This window comes from Calonectris borealis, chromosome 4 (assembly GCF_964195595.1).
Source record: "Calonectris borealis chromosome 4, bCalBor7.hap1.2, whole genome shotgun sequence".
Lineage (NCBI taxonomy): Eukaryota > Metazoa > Chordata > Aves > Procellariiformes > Procellariidae > Calonectris > Calonectris borealis.
The window spans coordinates 79,020,056-79,040,395 of record NC_134315.1 but is presented as its reverse complement, the minus strand read 5'-3'; the positions used below and the strand labels follow the sequence as shown (position 1 = coordinate 79,040,395).

Below are 20,340 nucleotides of genomic sequence, written 5' to 3'. Positions count from 1 at the left end.
AGCATTGGCATTTCCCATATCATCACTGGAAAACACCTACTGTTAGACACTACTGTAGCACTTGTTTTATTTTGCCAAATTTGATATAATATTACAAAAGCAGATTAAAGGTGAATGACTTTACTGTGAAATCCCAAATCTGCATGTGAAAAATAATGACAAGCAGAGCTCTCACGCTCCACGCATTATTTCTTAATCATAACTTTATTCTACTGAGAAAAGAAAAATGATGCTATTTTGCAGGATTTAAATAATCTAATCTACTTTCCAGATAAAATTGTTAACAAACCATTGATTTAATCTCAAGTGCCCAATAGACCCCTTAAATTCTGATGCAAAATATCTATTCCTCTAATTAAAACAAATGAATTTAATAAAGGAGAATGGTATGATAATTAAACATATTAAGAAGTATAGTCTACTTTGATCTAGAACACTCACCCTTTAATTCTTATGTGACTAGGTGTTCCCACAGACACAGCCCAGACCTGAATTCTTGTTATATTCCTGTCTTCAAAGAATAATTGTTTTAGACATGTCACTGCAAAGTGTTTATTCAAGTCACCATTTTTGATCACAGTATCACACATTCACACAATGGAGCAACAAATTCTTTCCCTGGCAACAAGAATCAGCTGTTCAAAGATTGCATTTAAAACTAAACACTAACTTTTATTTTTGCATTTAATGCTTCATGTGTCCTAAACTTCAGCTGTACATACAGCTTCTGCATGAATGTGGACAAATAGGACATTCTGCTCATAAAACCTCAGTGCAAAAGTAGTAATTGCAATTTTTAGGGCCAATTTGAGGCCCCCATAAGTACTTACCTGACACAAAAAGATTGCAACTTCTGTGGCAGAAAACTAGAACCAACTTGAAGAACTGATTTGGGGTTTATCTGATGACACCTGACTGAGAAGGATTTGCATTCACAAGGGGAATCTGTAGTGTTCTACTTCCTTCCAGACCACTGAAAAATCCATGGCATCAACCTCCTCCTCGTCGTCCTCTCCTTCCTCCCTCAAGGTGAAGACCAGCGTTCGATATCCTCAGCTCCTATTTCAAGACTGAGACTTCTTCCATTCTGGTTAACCAATGACAAGAAGAAAAAAAAATTACAAACTCTATTCAGCAGAAACACCCAAATCACCCTCATCACAACATTTTTCCCTTTGGACTTTCCTAGAAGATCCCAAGGTGAGTGTAACATGAAGATGCTCAGAATTTTTAGCATTTTTGTACATCTACAGCACATAATGTTGCTGTGCGCAGTAGGCATGGCTCCCTCTTGGTCAAATAGCCCTGAATAAGCATTGATTCATGTCACTGAGTGTATTTAATCAGCAGACACCCATGATTCCTAGGAAATCGGAATATGCAATTTACTTAATAGACGGAAAACACTGAGAAAGAAAGAGCAAAAGGGAAATTGTCGGTCATTGATCAGATGACACCATTGCTGGGAGAATCTGAAATATATCAGAGATAAGATTTGATTCTCTGCAATTACTGATAAGGACCAACGAGGAAAGAAACTCTTAACCTTTCTCCTCTGGGGAGCCCCAGGTTTCAACTTTATCTATTTTCAAAGTCTGCACTAGGGGCTGTAACAATACAAAAAGTGGTTAAATTAAGCAAGGTGCAATGTCTGGCTACTGTAGAACTACAACTAGCTGCCACACAGCACTTAAAGTATACATCCAGCTACATTAACTCACGTATGCTCCTTTTTTCTTATCTGAGTGTACCCAATAGCACCCAGCAGTTAGCAGCGATGTTTTGTATGCTGGCATTCACTTACACAGAGTGGACAAGAGCTCCAGGCAACAAGGGAGTGGGATGGTGAGCTATAAAATGGTTCTTCTAAAGGCATTATTGAAGGGAAGCTGATCCTACATGATTTAGAATAAAAGATCATCTGACTGTTTGTTTTTCCTCTCACAAACCCAGAAATCCCATGGTATGAGGCAGTAGGCCTGCTTCATGTTGTCTGAAACTAGAGGCTGTTTGGTATGAACGCGTTTTTTGGTTGGTGGAGCTTAAAATAAATCTGATAGCAAGTGAGCCAAATTCAGCTTTACCTTATCCCCAGGACATCCCCGGTGCCATCAGGATGGCTACGTTGCGTTACGGAGAAAGAGGTGGGCTGCAATGACTTGACTGTCTCATTAGAGGGTGAAATTAGTGATATCCGTTCATTTTGCTTTCCACGAAGAACGTGGCTTATTACTACCTCACGCTGCATGGAGCAGGGGCCAAATCTCCTCGGTGCTCGTAGCACCCGTGTTGAAGATAAGCATAATGTCCTCGTAGCCAGAGTGTTTACATTGCTCTCTGATGTATTAGTGTAGTTGTTTGATGACATGAATAACAAATGTGCTTCTAAAAATGTGTTTTTAAAAGCTTTTGAGGCACAAATCTGAGAGGTGATGCGCATACCAAAACTAGCACAGTCCTGGTGGCAATGGCGTGTAGCTGACCTCTGAATTCACAGATTATGTCTTTCAGAAAACTTCACAGACTGACACACGCTTAATTCTGCTTTCTTTGCCACACTCCAAAGTTTTATTAGCCGTTTTTTTAGGTAACTAAGTTTAAGGTTGAATACTTTTCCTTCTCACACTCCAATTGCACATTTTTTTCCTCTAAAACATTAAGCAAGTTTTCCGGTGCTTTGATTTTATATGGGTTTAATAGCTAAGGGGTGTAATTATTATAATTAAATATGAGAAGCATACTAAGGGACAGAAAGATTTGAGGGAATGAGTGCTAAAACAGTTCCGCAAAATAAGTCGGCGACAAGAAAATGAAAACATCAATGAAAGCTTCAAGCACTTCAAGCACTTCTAGCCACAAAAATACATTTCCTTTTTCCGCATCTTTAGCGTCAAGCGTTTCCCGTTAAAAGCAAGCGCTTGGGAAGCCAGGCTTGCTCAATTCAACCCTGTTACGTGAAACAATCCAATAAAAACGAGGTCTATGTCCTATTTTCTCAGCTTCTGCAGCAGCCTGCCGGAGCTTTATCCCTCAAACAAGAGCTCCATCTGGTGGACTTTCTCAAAACGTCGAAGCATCCATCCAGCCCTCCCAGGGCCAAATTCAAGTGCCCCAACGACACATGGGAATTTCTGCTATAACCTACTTCAGGGGATTGATTTTGGTCCTCGGGATCAAACCCAGAGTTACAAACCCCTCCAACGAGAATTGATAGGACCGGCTGGCCAGCGTCAGCGCTTTGCCGCAGAGTTGATCTTGTTTTGGTCCACACCCTGGCTGTGCGTTCAAAGGACAACTACCCAAAAGCTCACCCTGCCCGGCTGTTCAGCTCTCGCAGAGGAAAGTCACAAACAGATTTGTGTCAGAGAAAGTCTCTGACTTTCTGTGTTCTGAAAATAACCTATCGAGTTCTCTTAAATGTATTTTCTGATGTCAAGCCTTACAACATCCCTGTGCAACCAGAATCACGGTCTTTACCAATGGAGAAAATGAGACACAGGGAGACGAAAAGCTACTTCAGTTTCCTGGAGAGAGGCACCTAACACCCTCTGAGACATCTCTGCGGGTCCTATTTGGCCACAGCTGCCTGAACTGAAGGGCATAAGCCTCCCATTGCCCAGTACTGTATCTGCAGATGTTTTGGATACCCAGTGGCATCTCAGATGGCACTAGGTGACTGTCTTTAGACAACAAACTGAGCCAGGTGGGACTTGTTTCTGGTTGCATGGCAAACCAGTGACAGGAGCCCTGATCCCTAAGCACTTTCTCCAGCTACTGCACCTGGCTGTATCGATGGGAGACAGGACAGCTCAGGAACTACGAAGTTCCCAATTTTGCACTTTAGGATGTTACCATAGTTTTTAATCCTTTCTTATTAAACACTGGATCCTGTTAAGGATATTTTCTGAGTCTAAGTAGGACATCTATTTCAAAGATCTATAATAGCTTCCTGTCTCAAGCGAATAGATGATAAAGACCAATGCAGAAGATTAAAAGTTAATTGTAATAAATTGCCTTGGCCAGGAAAGCAAAATTTAAAAACACACAAGATCGAAATGATATAGAACACAATTATGCAAAGCTTAAAAACCAACATCTTATATAATAGCAGAAATTTGTCTCTGACTAAAGAATACAGCATGTGGGAACGCACGTAACTTGTTTGCCTTCCGAAGCACTCACTCTGTTGTCTCTGGTAGGAGCCTCCACAAATTGGGCAGGGTAGCAGGACTCATATGGCTATGTGGACAGCTTGCACATAGCCTCAGATGTGTGTGTGTAGTCAACAAGCCCAACTAGTTTGTCTGTTTTTTCATAGTATTCATATGTTGTGAAGAGCAAAAGGCACAACAGGGACACTTTCTATTTACAATTTTCTTGTAGCTAAGCACATCAGAGCTATTCAAAAGAAGTTATTTGCAACTCTTGATAAGCGCAAGGACTGCTTGTTAGAAGATGGGCAATTAACAGAAAATTGCAAGAGGAGAACTGAATGTCTGTGTGTGGTCCTCAGGAATGCCCATGGGAGAGCTTGCCTCAAGACATTAAGAAATCTGTGCAGATGAGCTTACTACCGAAGCCATAAGGGCCAAAGTGGAATTGACGGGATTCATTTATTTAATCTTTCCTCTCATTTTTACAACACCGGTTGGAGGAACACAGGGAGTCAACTAAATCAGAGTGTCAGAGTAGAAAGAGCACCCCGGAACTAAGTGGCTGGAAATACTTTTGGGGTATTACTATTCCAAATGGAATTGTTTGCTTAAAGATAATAATTTTTCTCAGCACCAGCTGTAAGGTTTTTCATACAAGCCAATGAAATATTTTCCAACCCCAGTTTCTTCTCCCACCCCTCCACACAGAACCAGCATTTATTGTCTGTAAACACCACGACCTGCTGTGCCGGAAGGCTCTGAGGAATGTTACTAAGATTGCTGCTTAAAAAAACTCTTACACTGAATACAAGAAACACGCAGGCAAAATTTCACAAGCCCCAAGTTTCTTACTAGAATCTACTTTCTCCTGGGGTCTGTGGGTAGCTCTTCTTTTTTTCTTCCTCTTTTGCTAATGTTTCTGGGGATAATCAGAATCCAAACTTGGAAAAGGAGGTCCCTGTGGCAAACGTGCACTCCTGGGAGAGGAAAGCACTCCATCACACTGTATACAGAGTACCTGCACCGTGCTAACCAGCTAACAGAGAGAGAGAGGGCGAAGTCATGCAATGCCTTCATGTACAACCAACAGTTGATGCTACCCATTGTCCCAAGGACAAGTCCCAAAAAATAAGGACATCCCCTACCTGGTAATATCCCCAGCGTTGCTGAGAGAAAAGGTCTTTCAAGGGTGCAGGGTTGCTTTCTAAGATTTGTGAGTGTTGGCTCAGCAAGGAGAAAGGGAAAGGAAAGAGCATTTTAAAACCAAGCAAAAGCCAAATAGGAAACGTACAGCTTAGAAGCCACTCATTTTCCCCATCACCATCATAATCTTTGAAAGCGGGTTAAGATGCAGCACATTTGTTTTCAAAAGATATTTTACAGCTGTTAAGAAAGAAATGGGATAATAGAGGGCTAAAGAGGGAGACAGCATTAGCACCAGCTACAGCTTAGACACAGCAACGCAATGCCGCTTCAGCAAAGGTCTGGCACTACGCAGCCAAGGCAGCATCCTCAGGTGCTGCTTATTACATCCCACTTTTCCAGAGAAGATAGTGTGGTTTCTCTGTGAAACCATCAGGCTGATGATGACCACGTCCACAAAAATCCCATTGCCGAATCAAGGGAGACCAAGCATCAAAGCACTTCAGCTACGCTAACTTCAGCCTAGCATCAATAACGACTTCTCAATTTATTGTCTAGATTAGCTGCCAGTCCATCAATTCATTTATCTTGCACTAATTTATAACGTTCTCCTGCTTTATTGATAACATTACAGATTTCCTCTGAATTGGCCTGGATGTGGATTACAAATGTTCTACATTTTACGTGTGCATTCCCTCTAGTCAATAAAGCTCCTTCCCAGCATAAAGTCACATAGCAGTTATTTGAAGAATTTTATGATCTCCAAAGCAGAGATCAGTCTGTACAGCAGTGACTATATTTTGCTACCCTTAATCAGACAAAGTTCCCACTGATGAAAACAGACAGGTTGGACTCCATCTTCTGAACACATCCTGATTTTTCTGATAGAATTAAATCTGGCCAGTCAAGAGCAACAAGAAAAGCTTCCAGAAGTACGTCGGGGATAAAAGGAAGACTAGGAAAAATGTGGGCTCCCTCCGGAAGGAAACGGGAGACCTGGTTACCCAGGATATGGAGAAGGCTGAGGTACTCAATGACTTTTTTGCCTCAGACTTCACTAGCAAGTGCTCAAGCCACACTGCCCAAGTCGCAGAAGGCAAAGGCAGGGACTGGGAGAATGAAGAACCGCTCACTGTAGGAGAAGATCAGGTTCGAGACCATCTAAGGAACCTGAAGGTGCACAAGTCCATGGGACCTGATGAGATGCATCTGTGAGTGCTGAGGGAACTGGCAGCTGAAGTTGCTAAGCCACTATCCATCATATTTGAGAAGTCGTGGCAGTCCGGTGAAGTTCCCACTGACTGGAAAAGGGAAAACATAACCCCCATCTTTAAAAAGGGAAAAAAGGAAGACCTGGAGAACTATAGGCCAGTCAGTCTCACCTCTGTGCCTGGCAAGATCAAGGAGCACGTCCTCCTGGAAACTATGCTAAGGCACATGGAAAATAAGGAGGTGATTGGTGACAGCCAACATGGCTTCACTGAGGGCAAATCGTGCCTGACAAATTTGGTGGCCTTCTATGAGAGGGTTACAGCATTGGTGGATAAGAGAAGAGCAACTGACGTCATCTACCTGGACTCGTGCAAAGCATTTGACACTGTCCTGCATGACATCCTTGTTTCTAAATTGGAGAGACATGGATTTGACAGATGGACTTGGTGGATAAGGAATTGGCTGGATGGTCGCACTCAAAGTGGTCAACGGCTCGATGTCCACGTGGAGACCAATGACGAGTAGTGTTCCTCAGGGGCCGGTATTGGGACCGGCGCTGTTTAACATCTTTGAGTGCTGCACCCTCAGCAAGTTTGCCTATGACACCAAGCTGTGTGGTGTGGCTGACACGCTGGAGGGAAGGGATGCCATCCAGAGGGACCTTGACAGGCTTGAGAGGTGGGCCCATGCGAACCTCATAAAGTTCAACGAGGCCAAGTGCAAGGTCCAGCACATAGGTCAGGGCAATCCCAAGCACAAATACAGGCTGGGCGGAGAATGGATTAAGAGCAGCCCTGAGGAGAAGAACTTGGGGGTGTTAGTTGATGAGAAGCTCAACATGACCTGGCAATGTGCGCTTGCAGCCCAGAAAGCCAACCGTATCCTGGGCTGTATCAAAAGAAGCATGACCAGCAGGTCGAGGGAGGTGATTCTCCCCCTCTACTCCGCTCTCATGAGAGCCCACCTGGAGTACTGCGTTCAGCTCTGGGGCCCCCAACATAAGAAGAACATGGACGTGTTGGAGTGAGTCCAGAGGAGGGCCACGAAGACGATCAGAGGGCTGGAGCACCTCTCCTATGAAGACAGGCGGAGAGAGTTGGGGTTGTTCAGCCTGGAGAAGAGAAGGCTCTGGGGAGACCTTGTAGCAGCCTTCCAGTACCTGTAGGGGGTCTACAAGAAAGCTGGAGAGGGACTTCCTGCAAGGGCATGTAGTGATAGGACAAGGGGTAATGGCTTGGAGTTTGATGAGATCAAACTGAAAGAGCGTAGATTTAGATTAGATATTAGGAAGAAATTCTTCACTATGAGGGTGGTGAGGCACCAGGAACAGGTTGCCCAGAGAAGTTGTGGATGCCCCATCCCTGGAAGTGTTCAAGGCCAGGCTGGATGGGGCTTTGAGCAACCTGGTCTAATGGAAGGTGCCTCTGACCATGGCAAGGGGCTTGGAACTAGATGATCTTTAAGGTCCTTTCCAAACCAAATCATTCTGTGATTCTATGATTTATATATACATAAGTGAATGCGCATATATATTACTGACATTTTATGTTCTTATTTTACTGTTCTGCTGACATACAATTTCATCGATGAATGACTACCAAAAATATGAAATATAAAAGCCTCAGTTCCCTAAACAGAGGAATGCACCAGGCTTAATTTTATACATGGGGTTACACTATTTTGTATATCCCCTTGTGATACATCTTCAGAGTGCTGAATAAAGATGGAGCTTTCTTTCACTGAAACACTAGTCAACTGGAAACACTGGAAACCAACCTATCATTTTAATGAGTGTAACCTTATGTAACCCTGCCTCATGTTATATGACCATAATGGAAAAAAAGATTGATCGCTCTTACCCACCTATCTGCCTTTTATGGCCTTATCAGACAGCCTTCTGAAAGACAGCTGTTCCTATACAAAATGAAGACTATGAAACAAAATACTCTTACAGAAACAATACATATATCAGAAAAATGTCTGTATGGTCTGTAGTATAACCACTCAGGCAGAAGTTGATCGCATGCCTAACTCTGCAAGATTCAGATCACGCAGACTGTAGTATCAAGAAAAACATCACACTAATGCCGTAATTATCTGAGTGTCCACAGCGCATAACATACACATCCCATGTTTATTCGTTATGGCTTGCCTCTCTCCCTCAGAAAAAATCTCACCAGCTCTGCAACCTGCGGGACCAGGGATGGAGATCAAACTGGCAGCGTGGCCCTGGGTCGCTGAAGCTGGGTCTCCTAGGGCCAGATCTCACCTGGCTAAAATCCTGTGTGGATTCTCTGATGTCTGATAAGCCCAGAGTTCACACTGAGATTTCCTTGAGCTAAGAGATTCCCCCATCTTCTACCTGCCCACCTCTAGGAAGCTAACATCCTTGAGACCTGCTGGATTTCTATCAAATTTGACTGAAGCTGGCAAATATGACATTTCATAGATGTTACAAACTCACTAGGAAGGCCCGGGAGACACATGCATGCACTCCTAGGTACACGCATGCACGCAGCCAGCACAGCTTCATAAACACTGCTCCGTAGGAAACGAGGCAAAGAGCATGGACCTGTTCTGCCTGGGCCCCTTCCCCTCCGTGCAAGGGTAAGGCAGGGTTGTACCTATGTTTGGGAACTCCTAAAAATAATCCACTCTCTGTAATGAAGAGCTCATGCCTTGCACAACGGAAACCAGCTCTGTGAGGTGACGGAATGGCCCGGGAAGCCTTTGGGGAAGACATTTTTATACTGTACTTTCTCACTACAAAGGAAAGGTGTTTAAATTGCCAAGAGTAGTTTTTCAGGCTTGTGTAAAATTATGTAATTTCAGACAAATCCAGCCTTCCTCTCGGCTGCGAGTACAGCTCTGCTGGAGAGGCACTGACCTTCTCCCTCCTGCTGAAACACCACACGCCGGCGGGTGAAAGAGGCCGAGGAGAGGAAGAGTGTCTGCTGTCCCATCGCCACTCCAGCAACGCTCACGGAGGTGCAGCACAAGCCCTTCTGCAGCCTGCGGGCAGAGAGGAGACGGGGGTTTACCTCTGGAGGCCCCTCATCCCAAAAGGAGAAACAGAAGCAGAACAACAGAACGTTTTTGTGAGTGGGCAGACTGCTTTGGAGCCCAATTAAACTGTTCTAGTAAACTCAAAGTACTCTTATAAAAGACTAAATAAAAATCAATGGAAATGCACTTCTCCCTCACCAGTGTATAAACAGAAAGCCAGCGCTGAGAAAGCAAGCATGGTGGCAGGGAGCGGACTCTGCCAGCCCTGAATACAACATGTCGTTAACACAGGCAAAGCTTCTCAGCCTGGGAAGACTTAAAAATTAGAGCCTGGTGAAGCTTGAGCTCCAGGTTAAAAGGAAATCTTCATTTTCTCTTAGTACAACACTCTCCCCTGGGGACACAGCATACTGACTTTTGTTATGTGGCCAGGTTAAAAGTTTTAGCAATCCTGCTAGATTTCCTTCCTAGAGGAAAGAGCATGTATATTTATATATTTAGCTCTTAACACTCAAATGTTCATAACTGAACACTTATTTTCTATGTGTATAATATAAATATGCAAGTACGCACACGAGCACAAACCTGGATGTGTTCACATGTGCATGAACGTCACCACCTAAACGTACAGTCGTTAGACCACCTGGGAGAACCTGAATTATCTAACACACATTTTTCCTATAGACAAGGAAAACCCGTGCAGTTTAGCAAAGCCAGAATCAGCCTGGCTCTGCAGAGCCCCACCAGGTTTCTGGGGACGTCAGAGGCAGAAAGTCTGCAGAATTTCAGGGACTAATCTGTAGAAGTTTAAAGTAGCCTGAAGAATTTAATGGAGATTTAGATGTCTGCAACTGAAATGTAATATTTTTGAGAATGATTGACCAAGATGAATGGCACCCGCTTAGTAGTCATGAAACATCGTGTCAGTGTTACACCCTACTCGCATACATACATCGAGGTGCAATGCCTATCATTTTCTTCTCAGATGAAGAAAGGCTTACAGTCTTCGTAAGATTAAGCTGTTCTAAAACAAAATGAAATACTGCTCATAAACAGTAGTGATGTTTACATACAGAAACTAAACAAAATTGGGCGGAATAGACTGAATGAATCAGAACAAACAAGAAACTCGCAAGGGATGTTCCTTCCTTATTAATATCCTCCCCCTCCCTGGTACTACTCAGAGGTTTTTTTGTTTGCCTTTCCCACGTCTCTTGTCTGTGCTTTCAGATACAGAGAGCCTCACAACATGCTATAGCTTGAATGTTTGCATTCATCAAAATGAAAACTTCTATTAATAAGAATTCAATTATTTGGAAAACTTTCCTGGCAGTACAGCACCACCTTTCTAAGTTCAGTTCCAATGGGAATTTTACTTTCCATAAACCTCGTTTGGCTCATAAAATACAAATAGATGGTTTGCTGTGACTCCAAAGTAAAGGACTTCAGAGGAATGAGCATGAAAAAGCGGAGCCTGTCACAAGCATCTGTGGAACAGTAGGAAGTTATGGTAAGCTTGTGAATAGTAGCACTGTCTAAGGCTCCCCATGGGAATACTATTAAATTAACAGCACATTCAGATTAATTGCCTTTTTTTTTTTTTCCTGGGGATTTTTTTTTCCAGTTGCCCAACAGGTATCTTGTAATGCAGAATTGTGGTTCACAGAGGTCACCCTGTAACGCAGTGGGTTTGATTCGGTGGTGCGGTTTTCTGGTTTTGCAGCTTTTTCTTAGCTGTGTTTCAAAGTCCCCAGTTATTAATTTATCAGACAGAAATAGAACAGCAGCTACAGCGCTCTGACCCAACCACACCCAAATCCTCAGGGAAGTCAGATGTCTCTTCAGAAGTCACGAACAGTGAGATAACAACATCACACACACGCTTTGAATTTTAATTGTCACTATTCAGGATTAGGAACAATCCCTCTAAGCAACCAATTTTGCTGGCATTAGTGAGCCAGACTCAAGCCTGCTCTTAGCTAACTATAATGCAATTCATGCCTCAAACCGGATTTTAGCGAGTTCCCTTCCCTTCTAGAGCAAGTACATCACTGGAGGCTCCAAGTCCTCTGTTTGGTATCCCCACCCTCACTAACTCTTGACCACAGGGGAATTATAACAGGGAATAAAGTAATCCCTCCCTTGCTACTGCCAATGTAAGAGAGCGTTGTTATACCAATTCATAAGCGATCGGCTTTTCTCCTATATGGTCATAACGTTCCTTCCTAAAAGAAAGCTGAAAATATGGGGAGATTGACTGCCCCTCCAAAGCTGTTGAACTTTGAACTGTCTGAACAGGTCATTTATGCAGAAAGAATTTTATTTGAAATATTCTGCTCTTTGGAGTTGATGACCATGTTTTTCTGGTATCATTGCTAGTCCTTCCATTCAGCACAACTAGGATTGTTTCTGCTGACACTTTATTTCTACAGATTCCATACTGGGTCACGACTAGAAAGGACAGGCTGCAAATTTGGCGTTGTGGGGAAAAAAGGAGAAAGAATAGGAATTACAAAAAGACCAGCTCTTATTTCAATCTTCAGAAAAATGCAGCTCTTTCCCAACTTTTAGCATAGGGAACTAATCTGGCTGGTGCTTTATGCCTAGCCTCAAGTAACAGTTTTAAGTGAGTGCTATATTCAGTCAAAGAAATAGTTTTGTGAATAACTTGCAAAGGACCTATGCGTATGCCAGCTCGACAGGGTAATGCCATTGCCTTAAATGGATTAACTTGAGATTTACACAACTAAGAGCTGAGATACAGGATGCCTGAACACAGGAAAGCACAAAATGAAAACTTCCTCCAAGAAAATTAAAACATCTCCCTCTCTTAACTAAAACAAATAATTAAATGAAAGAAACCAACTTGATGATGAAAATGCCAACAAAGGAGCTTTACCCTTCGTCAAAGCTGTAACTTCTTTCTTAATCAGGTCATGCGATACAAACATTAGCGGCACACATCCTGCTTTCGCTCCACAAGATTTCCCTTCTCCAAATCCTTTCCCTTGGCCATGGGAAGAACCCCAGACCCCCCTTGATCTGATACCTCCCATTAGACCAACAAAGTTGCAGTCTACAGTCTCAGTCTTGCAAGATCTTAACTCCTACAGCCATCAACAGACTCTATCAGGAACCGTGCCCCATCACGTACCCTACCTGCCTGCCCTCGTTGCCCTCAGCTCTGCTCTCGCCACCACCAGCCCATTTCACAGTCGATGGCCAGCATGGACCCTTTGCTCTCGCATAAGCAGCCCTTGAACAGGAAGCACCTGGGTGTTCCCCATTTATAGGGCAGGTGGAAGCGAGGCTGTTCCTGCCATAAGTGAAAACACAGCATTAGCCAGCATCCTGGCTCCTGGTGGGAAAGTGTTTTATTAATCAAAAAAATACTTTCCACCCTGTGGTGTCTTGCAGACCTTTAAACTTGCATCTGCAAAAATCAGATAAATTCTTCTGTCATTCTCACCACAAAGTTAAAATACAGAAACCATTTTTAAAACTTGAGGGTTTTTTTTCTTTTTAAAAAAGAGAGAGACCTTCAACCTGATTAGAAATACTCTGTAAGCTCAGCACAGGGTGGTATGGGCAAGGTAGAATTTCCAGCTCATTAGGGTAAGGCTGCGTTCCCAGTCTATTATACGGGGAAAAATAGGGAGAGCTGGAGCAGCTGAGCTTTGCTTGACCAAAAGGTATCATCATACAACACCAGCTTTTTCTAATTCTATTCTAGACTACAGAAAGGGAGAGGGGGATGAAGACCAGAAATTTGGGGCATCTCATAATCCTGATTACCCCAAAACATGTTGTAATGGAAAGTGAAATGCTGACAGAGCAATGACTGGTAGGAGGTTGGGAGTATGATGTGGAGTTAATGAAGTGCAAGTCTTTGGGTGTGAGAAACCAGAACCGATGGGTACAGTGCATTCTTTCATCCACAGCCTTCACCACGCATTTCTAGTTCTACTATTTATACAATTCATTTCATCTCTGAAGAAAATATTTTTGTTGATGATGTGTTCTTACTATAATTCATGAGATTATATATAACAACCTAACACTTTGCATTGCAGTGGATAACACATTAATCCCTCTTACAGGATTGTAGAATGGCATTCTTTGCCAGTGGATCTAGAAAACAAAGCCCTGATCTTCTCCAAGATATTATTAAAAGACAAAGAATGGTATGCCAGAATTTGAAAGGCCATTGCAAGTAAAGAAAGTTTAAAAATCAATCATGCAGAAAAGTTGGGAAGTGAGGTTACAGGAGAGGTTTGAAGGAAGACAGAAGTGTTTCTGACAGGCAGAAGCTGAAGACTCTGCAATAGCAGTATCATCTTATATAGGACGCAAAAGCCGTGCTCTAGAAGGCAAGCGGAAAGATAAGAAACTGGGAGAGCCTGAGAAAGTGAAGTGTTATGTGGGACATGAATGAGAGATGAAGGTTTATTATTTGGACAAGAAATATAAAAAACTAGTGAATAGATTCAAGGAGGAAAGTATCTAGGATTTTGCTTGTAATCCAGGATTTTGCTTGTGATCTATCAAATCATCCTCAGCTGTGGTATCTAGCTTTCCTATTATATGACAGCATAGGTGTGTATTTGGGGCACCCCATGTGCTTTGCCTACAGCACTATCATGAATCTACTTCCTTTTGTGTCCACAGTTTCTGAGGCAATTAAAACAGCTCCCAGCTTTTACCAGCAATTTCAAAGTAACAATTTTCCCTTCCTAAAACAAATGAAAGCCTGAGACTAAGGAGGGATGCTATTTAGTGATTTATAAAGACAGACAACTTACTTATCACCAATGAAATCTTCATATCGTGCCACACATTATCTATGTATAAGAGTAGAAAGAAGTATCTACAGAAACAGAACGGAATAACCATTGGCATGACTGTCACCAATAGCACTTCAGGTCTTCAGAAGAAAAAGACAATTTTAAAACAACACACATTTTTGACATGGCACAGAGTTTAAAATACCTGGGAAGTAGAACAGTGGTGAATCAAAACAAAAAACTTCAAGCTAGCAAAATGCTCGTGTCACATCTGCTAGCTCCACACAAAAGAAAAAAAAAAAAAAAAAAAAAAAAAAAAGGAAGGACGGGACAAAAATTCCCCAAAGACCCCAAGCTTTTAAGTACCTCATTTGTGTTAGTGACTCCATGAGTTCAAACGTGCTCCTATTTTAATGTTGGATAATTACTGTTACGGTAACCAAAACATCATTTAATGAATCCAGCATATCGTGTTGAAAATAATGTAAAATAATATTGTAAGCAGGTAATTTAACTTGTCCTATGAAGACTTGCTCTCATTCATAGAAATGAAGATTTCTCCACAACATGTTTAGTATATAACACTGCAACCAAAGGGAAAAAGTTCAGTTTAGAAGAAAAGTCTACAGAAACCCATGCCAAAACATATATAAAATGTTTCCCCAGATCTGTTATTTAGTAAAATTTCATGTGTCTATTAGCTGTCATAACTTGTCTTTCAGAATCTGTACAAAACACGCATCAACACGCGTGCTCCTACCAGAAGTAGCAAGGCTTTCCAAGGGCTGATCATGACCAACGCCTGGACCTCCCCCATCATTTTAACACACTGAGTAATTAGCTTCATTATGGGTCAGTTCTCTACCATATACCTAAAAGTTCATCACCTTGTAAGCATTTTTAATATGGCAGTTGAGTCGGTCGCACAGGGATATGAGTCAAGCGCTCCTGATACATCTCGCCTGGTGGGCAGACTGGCCAGCACCGATGCAGGACAAACATGGCCAGGTCACATTGGTCCTTCTGCTGGACAAGTGAAAACATCCCCTTAAACTGCTGAAAAGTTTTGACAGAAAATCACTTTACACTTGTCTTGTTTCCCCAAGCCACCGTGAGAGAGAAAATTGGGGGGTACAAACTGCAGGTGTAGGTCATTACTGCTGATACAGCTTCAAATATTCAAATAAGTGCCTGGTCTGGTACAAAAAGTAAGTTACTCTCTATATATGAATTGCTCCTCTTGCAGTGCGCATAGTAATTCCAATATTCCTAAACCCTGAGCACTTCCTATAAGAAAAGGAAGGAAAAAAGAAAAGGCCTTTCACAAACACATTTACAGCCCTTAATATGAAATTGGTCCACTCACCACTGATACACAAAAATATCAGAGAAAGCTAAATAGAAAGAATCAGATGGAAAATTTGGCAGGTGTTTGGAAAATAAAATGTGTAGCAAAGATTGGGAAATGCCAGAAGGTTCTTTAAAAGGCCAGAGGAAGAACTGGGAGTGCCGATACCCACTTTCGGCAAAGCTCGAGGAAGGAAAAATGCCTGTTATCAGTACTACGGTTGGTTTTATCTAAAATAACTCACCCCCTCAAACTTGTCTGGGTCACTGCAGAAAGCGTATCCTTTGGGGGTGTTTGAGTCTGACAATGCTAATTCAAATAGATGATGGCATCTGCATTTGGGAAACATACATCATTACAAGAAAATCAAGAGGAAAACCAACTGTACAGGCATTTTATATGCATTTTAAAAGATACAAATTCTCTATCATATAATACAAGGAATACCCCACACTTAGCATGATTAGGATCTGTGCGAGTCAAGGTTTACAGTCTTGTGCCCAAGCCAGCCAAACATTAAAAGCCTGTGACTAAACAGAGGAAAAAAAAGATAGCCCTGCAAACTCTATTTTCTTACTGTGAATGGCTCGCGTTGAATCATCTGCTTGGGCCAGATAATGCTTGCACAAGTTGTCAGATAATAAGTTAAGCGCCACAAATGGATGGCGCAAACCTTCGCTGTTAGTTGGGGAAAACAGTGGAAATGAATGAAACGGGGGTTTGTTGCCTCCCACACCAACCACACAGAAGCTCGTCTGTTTTGAGGATTCACGACATCTTTGAGTGTGGGGTGCTCTGCCCACAGCACTGGTCACCTGCTGAGAGCTCGCATTGAATTAGGTTACATTATAATTGGATTTTCCGAAGGCACCACATTAGCATTTTCCATGATCTCACCCTTATTAGCCAAATCACTAATCAGGAGTAGTGCAGTTATATTGTTTGCTAGTTAAACTATCTGCTGCTATGGTGTCTGTAAGCCAGCTCCAAATTCACGCAGAGATAAAAACTCCTATCTCTCTAACAGAGACTCGGGAGTTTATTCTGTAGCTAATGTCGCAGTCACACTATAATTTTTAATAGTTCATGAAAAAGCAATTTCTCTCCAGAGGCCGGTTCGCTCGGTGCTTTGCTCATGTTCTTCCTGAGTCCGTATTATAAGTTAGGAGTATCATTTCTTTGATCAGTGTAGGCAAAAGCAGCATCGCTGTAAAATGTAACAGTAGAAAAATCCTTTCCCATGGACTGTTCCCCATTGTGTCTAAAATCAAATGCTGAACATGTTTAATCCTGTAAGGTTATTATTTTAATGCACAGGCCTTTGTATATTGATGGGAATGCAAATACCTGTTTTAAAAGCAGAAATGTCACATGCAGGCGATCTCCAACTGATGACTCTGTCTTTGCGCAGCTCAAAAAGCTGTTTGTGTGGCAACTTAAACTCATATCAACTACTTCTGAGCTATAAGTAGAGCACACAGGACATCTCATGCAGCCTTATGGTGCAAAAATCTCAGTTTCTTCTTTCAGGTGGGATCCCAGCAGGTCCGGGTACCTGTCTGAAGGGAAACTACAATCTTGCAAGTAGATTATGAGGTAATGTTTGCTGAATATCCATTCACCACAATTTTCTGAAAAAATTTCATGGTTTAAATACAATTTCACTTAAGAAGCCAGGTTTTATTCTCAGGTTAGAGGTTACACAACGATGTTCAGATTCATTACAAGAATCATTTGGAAATAAAAAGCCATTTTCACTGAGAAGTTAAACCCATTAAATATTTCTACTAAAATTCTTCTGATACAAATAAGTACACATAGAAAAAAAAACTATGATTACATTTCTCATGTCATTTTGGAGCCAAAACAAAAGGAGACCTGACCTTGACTCAAAAAGGGGAGTAAGTACCTTCTACCTGGCCTGATATCAGTGGTACCCTGCTTAAAATTACACAAATGTGTTAAAACAGTGAAGCAGATATCCTTTTTACCAAACAATCAAGAAGAGTACAGAATTCAAGATGGTATATCAACAAATCATTCCCTGGAATCAAATAAAAAAGACTATATTTCTCAAACAAAAAAAATATCACAACGCTATTGGGCTTATAAGCTCTTGAATTCAAACCAGATGTGACTGTCTCTGAATCCTCAGCAATAGCTGCATCTTTTCTCATACGGCTTTTTAACAGATTCTCATAGGCAGCACAAACAGCATCTTCAGAACAAAGGGCAATAATGCTTCCCAGCAGAGTTTAACTGGATCCTGAGGATCACTAGCCTGTATGATCTGCTTTTCTATTGTCCTCGCAGGGATTTCACCAGGCATGAATAACATGCACTGAAGAGATAAGGAGCTAGGGGCAAAAAACCCAGAACAAAACAGAATAATGAAGTTGCAAGACTAGCTTGCAGCCTTTGGTCTACACTCCTCCAGGTCATAGGCTGTCAGCGATGGGCTCCCTTCTCCGAGGATGAATCTGGAAAAGTAATCAATACAAATTATTTTGACATTGAGAAATACAACTCGCTTATGATTAACTTCTCTCTATTTTGTAACACAAACACACACCCCCCCGGAGCTAATACTGCACATCATTACAAGCCTGTAATCAATCCAACACAAATGACAGTAAGTGTGAAGAAACAAAAGAGGGTAGGGATATCATACAGTGCACTAGCAGTCTCTCTCTCTCTCGACTTTCATCTAGTCCTGATTGTTGATACAGAGCAAACAGTAGGGTCTAGTAACCTAAAGCCCCCATGTAAAATCTTTCTAGACCTCTAAAAAGAACAGCTGACATTCAGCAGTGTTCATAGGTATACATCAGCATTAGGTGCACCCAAGAGAGTAGGTAAGTATGACAGAGGGAAGAATTAGGTAGTAGTATCTACTGCTAAGTAGGTGTCTGTGGTTCAAAGATATGTTTGATAGCAACTCACTTGAGCTAGGAAAACAAAATAAAATCTAAGAAAGGAAATATACTATTGCCGGTGTAACACATACTTCCTTCCTGAAGTTTCAAAAGATTCTGGAAATGCTGTAACACATCACTAGTAGCACACACACAAGTGCACGCAGTATTTTGCTTACAACAGAAACATCAAGAGTGAAATATTTCCAGCAGGGTTTTGAATTTGCCTAGGAGAATTGCTCTGCAGCTGCTACACAGTAACCGCATCATTCACTTCCAAACCCACAGTGCTGATGATATCCAAATGTATATGAAAGAAAACTTGATCCAAAAGGTCCACATTTGTAGCAAGCAGCAGTACCGTGAATCATTGATTTTGGTGACACCTTTTCCTTGCAGGTAGTATCAGAGCTAAAATTCATGTTATTTGTTCACAAAAGCCAGAAAGAGCAACAATTAGCAGACTGGTTCTTTGTGCAAGGTAGATAAATATAGATATTTGTGTGTTCATTTCATTTCATGCAAATAGCCCCCTATAACAACAAAGACGGTAGAACAAAACTTTTCTAACAAGAACTGTGCTTCCAAGCTTCACATCAAATGTTGGTATTCATATAACTGTAATTTGGAAAAAAAAAAGAGAGAGGACTTGGATATTCAAACACCTCAGGCAAACTATACAGTGGGGATGTCCTTCAATTATTTTTGCTCCTTCCCAGTCCCGAGTCCCACTGGGACACACTGAGGTCACTCGGCTTATGCCAAGATGCTTTTGGCTCCTAAAGTCCTTGCCCAGCTGCTGCAAACCAGCAGATACCACAGCATTGCAGGCATGGTCTGCCAGAGAAGAAAGGCAAATATAATATAACATGTAGTTCCCAAAAATGAAGAGTGTCTCTCACCTAGGACAGCACTAACCATTCAGAAAACCTTCTGGATATTTTGCAGTATGAGCAGGCTTCAGAGCCCAGCACAGAGTACTTACACACTTAAAACACAACAGGCAAAGGAAGGTGGACTCCATATAATGAGGGTAGGTAGCACTTGGCTGCTACTTTAACAAACAAATGGCATGGAATGAATTTTTACATCGCTTCCTTAGATGATCAATGAGGAACTAAGGATATTTCCAGATAGCAGATGGATGCTTCATCAAGTCACCAGGAAAGAGAATGATTAATGAAAACAGCCACCATGTCACCTACCACCAGAAGACCACCATAGACGTCCCCTTTCAGGCAAGTTCCCTTAAATGCCTTGATTCTTCCCTATGTTTCACTCTCAAAGGAAAAAAAAATGCCAGTGTGTGTGAAGCCATTTAAAATCTAATGGGTACTGAATGATAAATCCTGATACGTTGTTTCATAGAAATAAAATTATCAAATCATGCAGCTGTTTAAATTACATATCTGTTCCTCTTCACATGAGGCTTTTCTGCCTGGTACTCTGAAAAACTACAACACATTCTGTGATCTTTAGCTCAAGTTGACTTTTAAAAGCAATTCTTTCAAAAAAGGCAACTTCGAGTTAGAAATTAAAGGTGTGCTAATGGCCTTTTTGTTACATTGCAGTAGCAGAAATTAAGTTTTACCAGTAAAAATCCTGAAAATAATCACATTTCCATTCCCAGTAGGGATGGCAAGCTGCTAATTAAATCTGCCTTGACTAGTTGGGAGCACTGATAATTTCTAATGTAATGTATGCACTGAGGACAGGCTAATACCAAAAATGTTTACGGTGTGGGATTTTTTCCAGGAAAATTAAGATGTCAGTTAATT

General features: G+C 41.7%; 1 protein-coding gene across 3 annotated transcripts in view; it reads right to left on the bottom strand.

The window, feature by feature from the left end:
* Positions 1-17,302: 17,302 nt before the first annotated feature.
* Positions 17,303-20,340, bottom strand: part of TNIP3 (TNFAIP3 interacting protein 3) — an 84,344-nt gene continuing 81,306 nt past the window's right edge. For 2 of the 3 annotated variants that reach the window (XM_075150253.1, XM_075150252.1), the window contains one exon: positions 17,303-18,127. In XM_075150253.1, coding sequence (XP_075006354.1) covers positions 18,096-18,127 — 32 coding nt within the window. In that variant the 3' untranslated portion in view covers positions 17,303-18,095. The remainder of the gene's footprint in view (positions 18,128-20,340) is intronic. The other variant, XM_075150251.1, reaches the window with a different exon arrangement.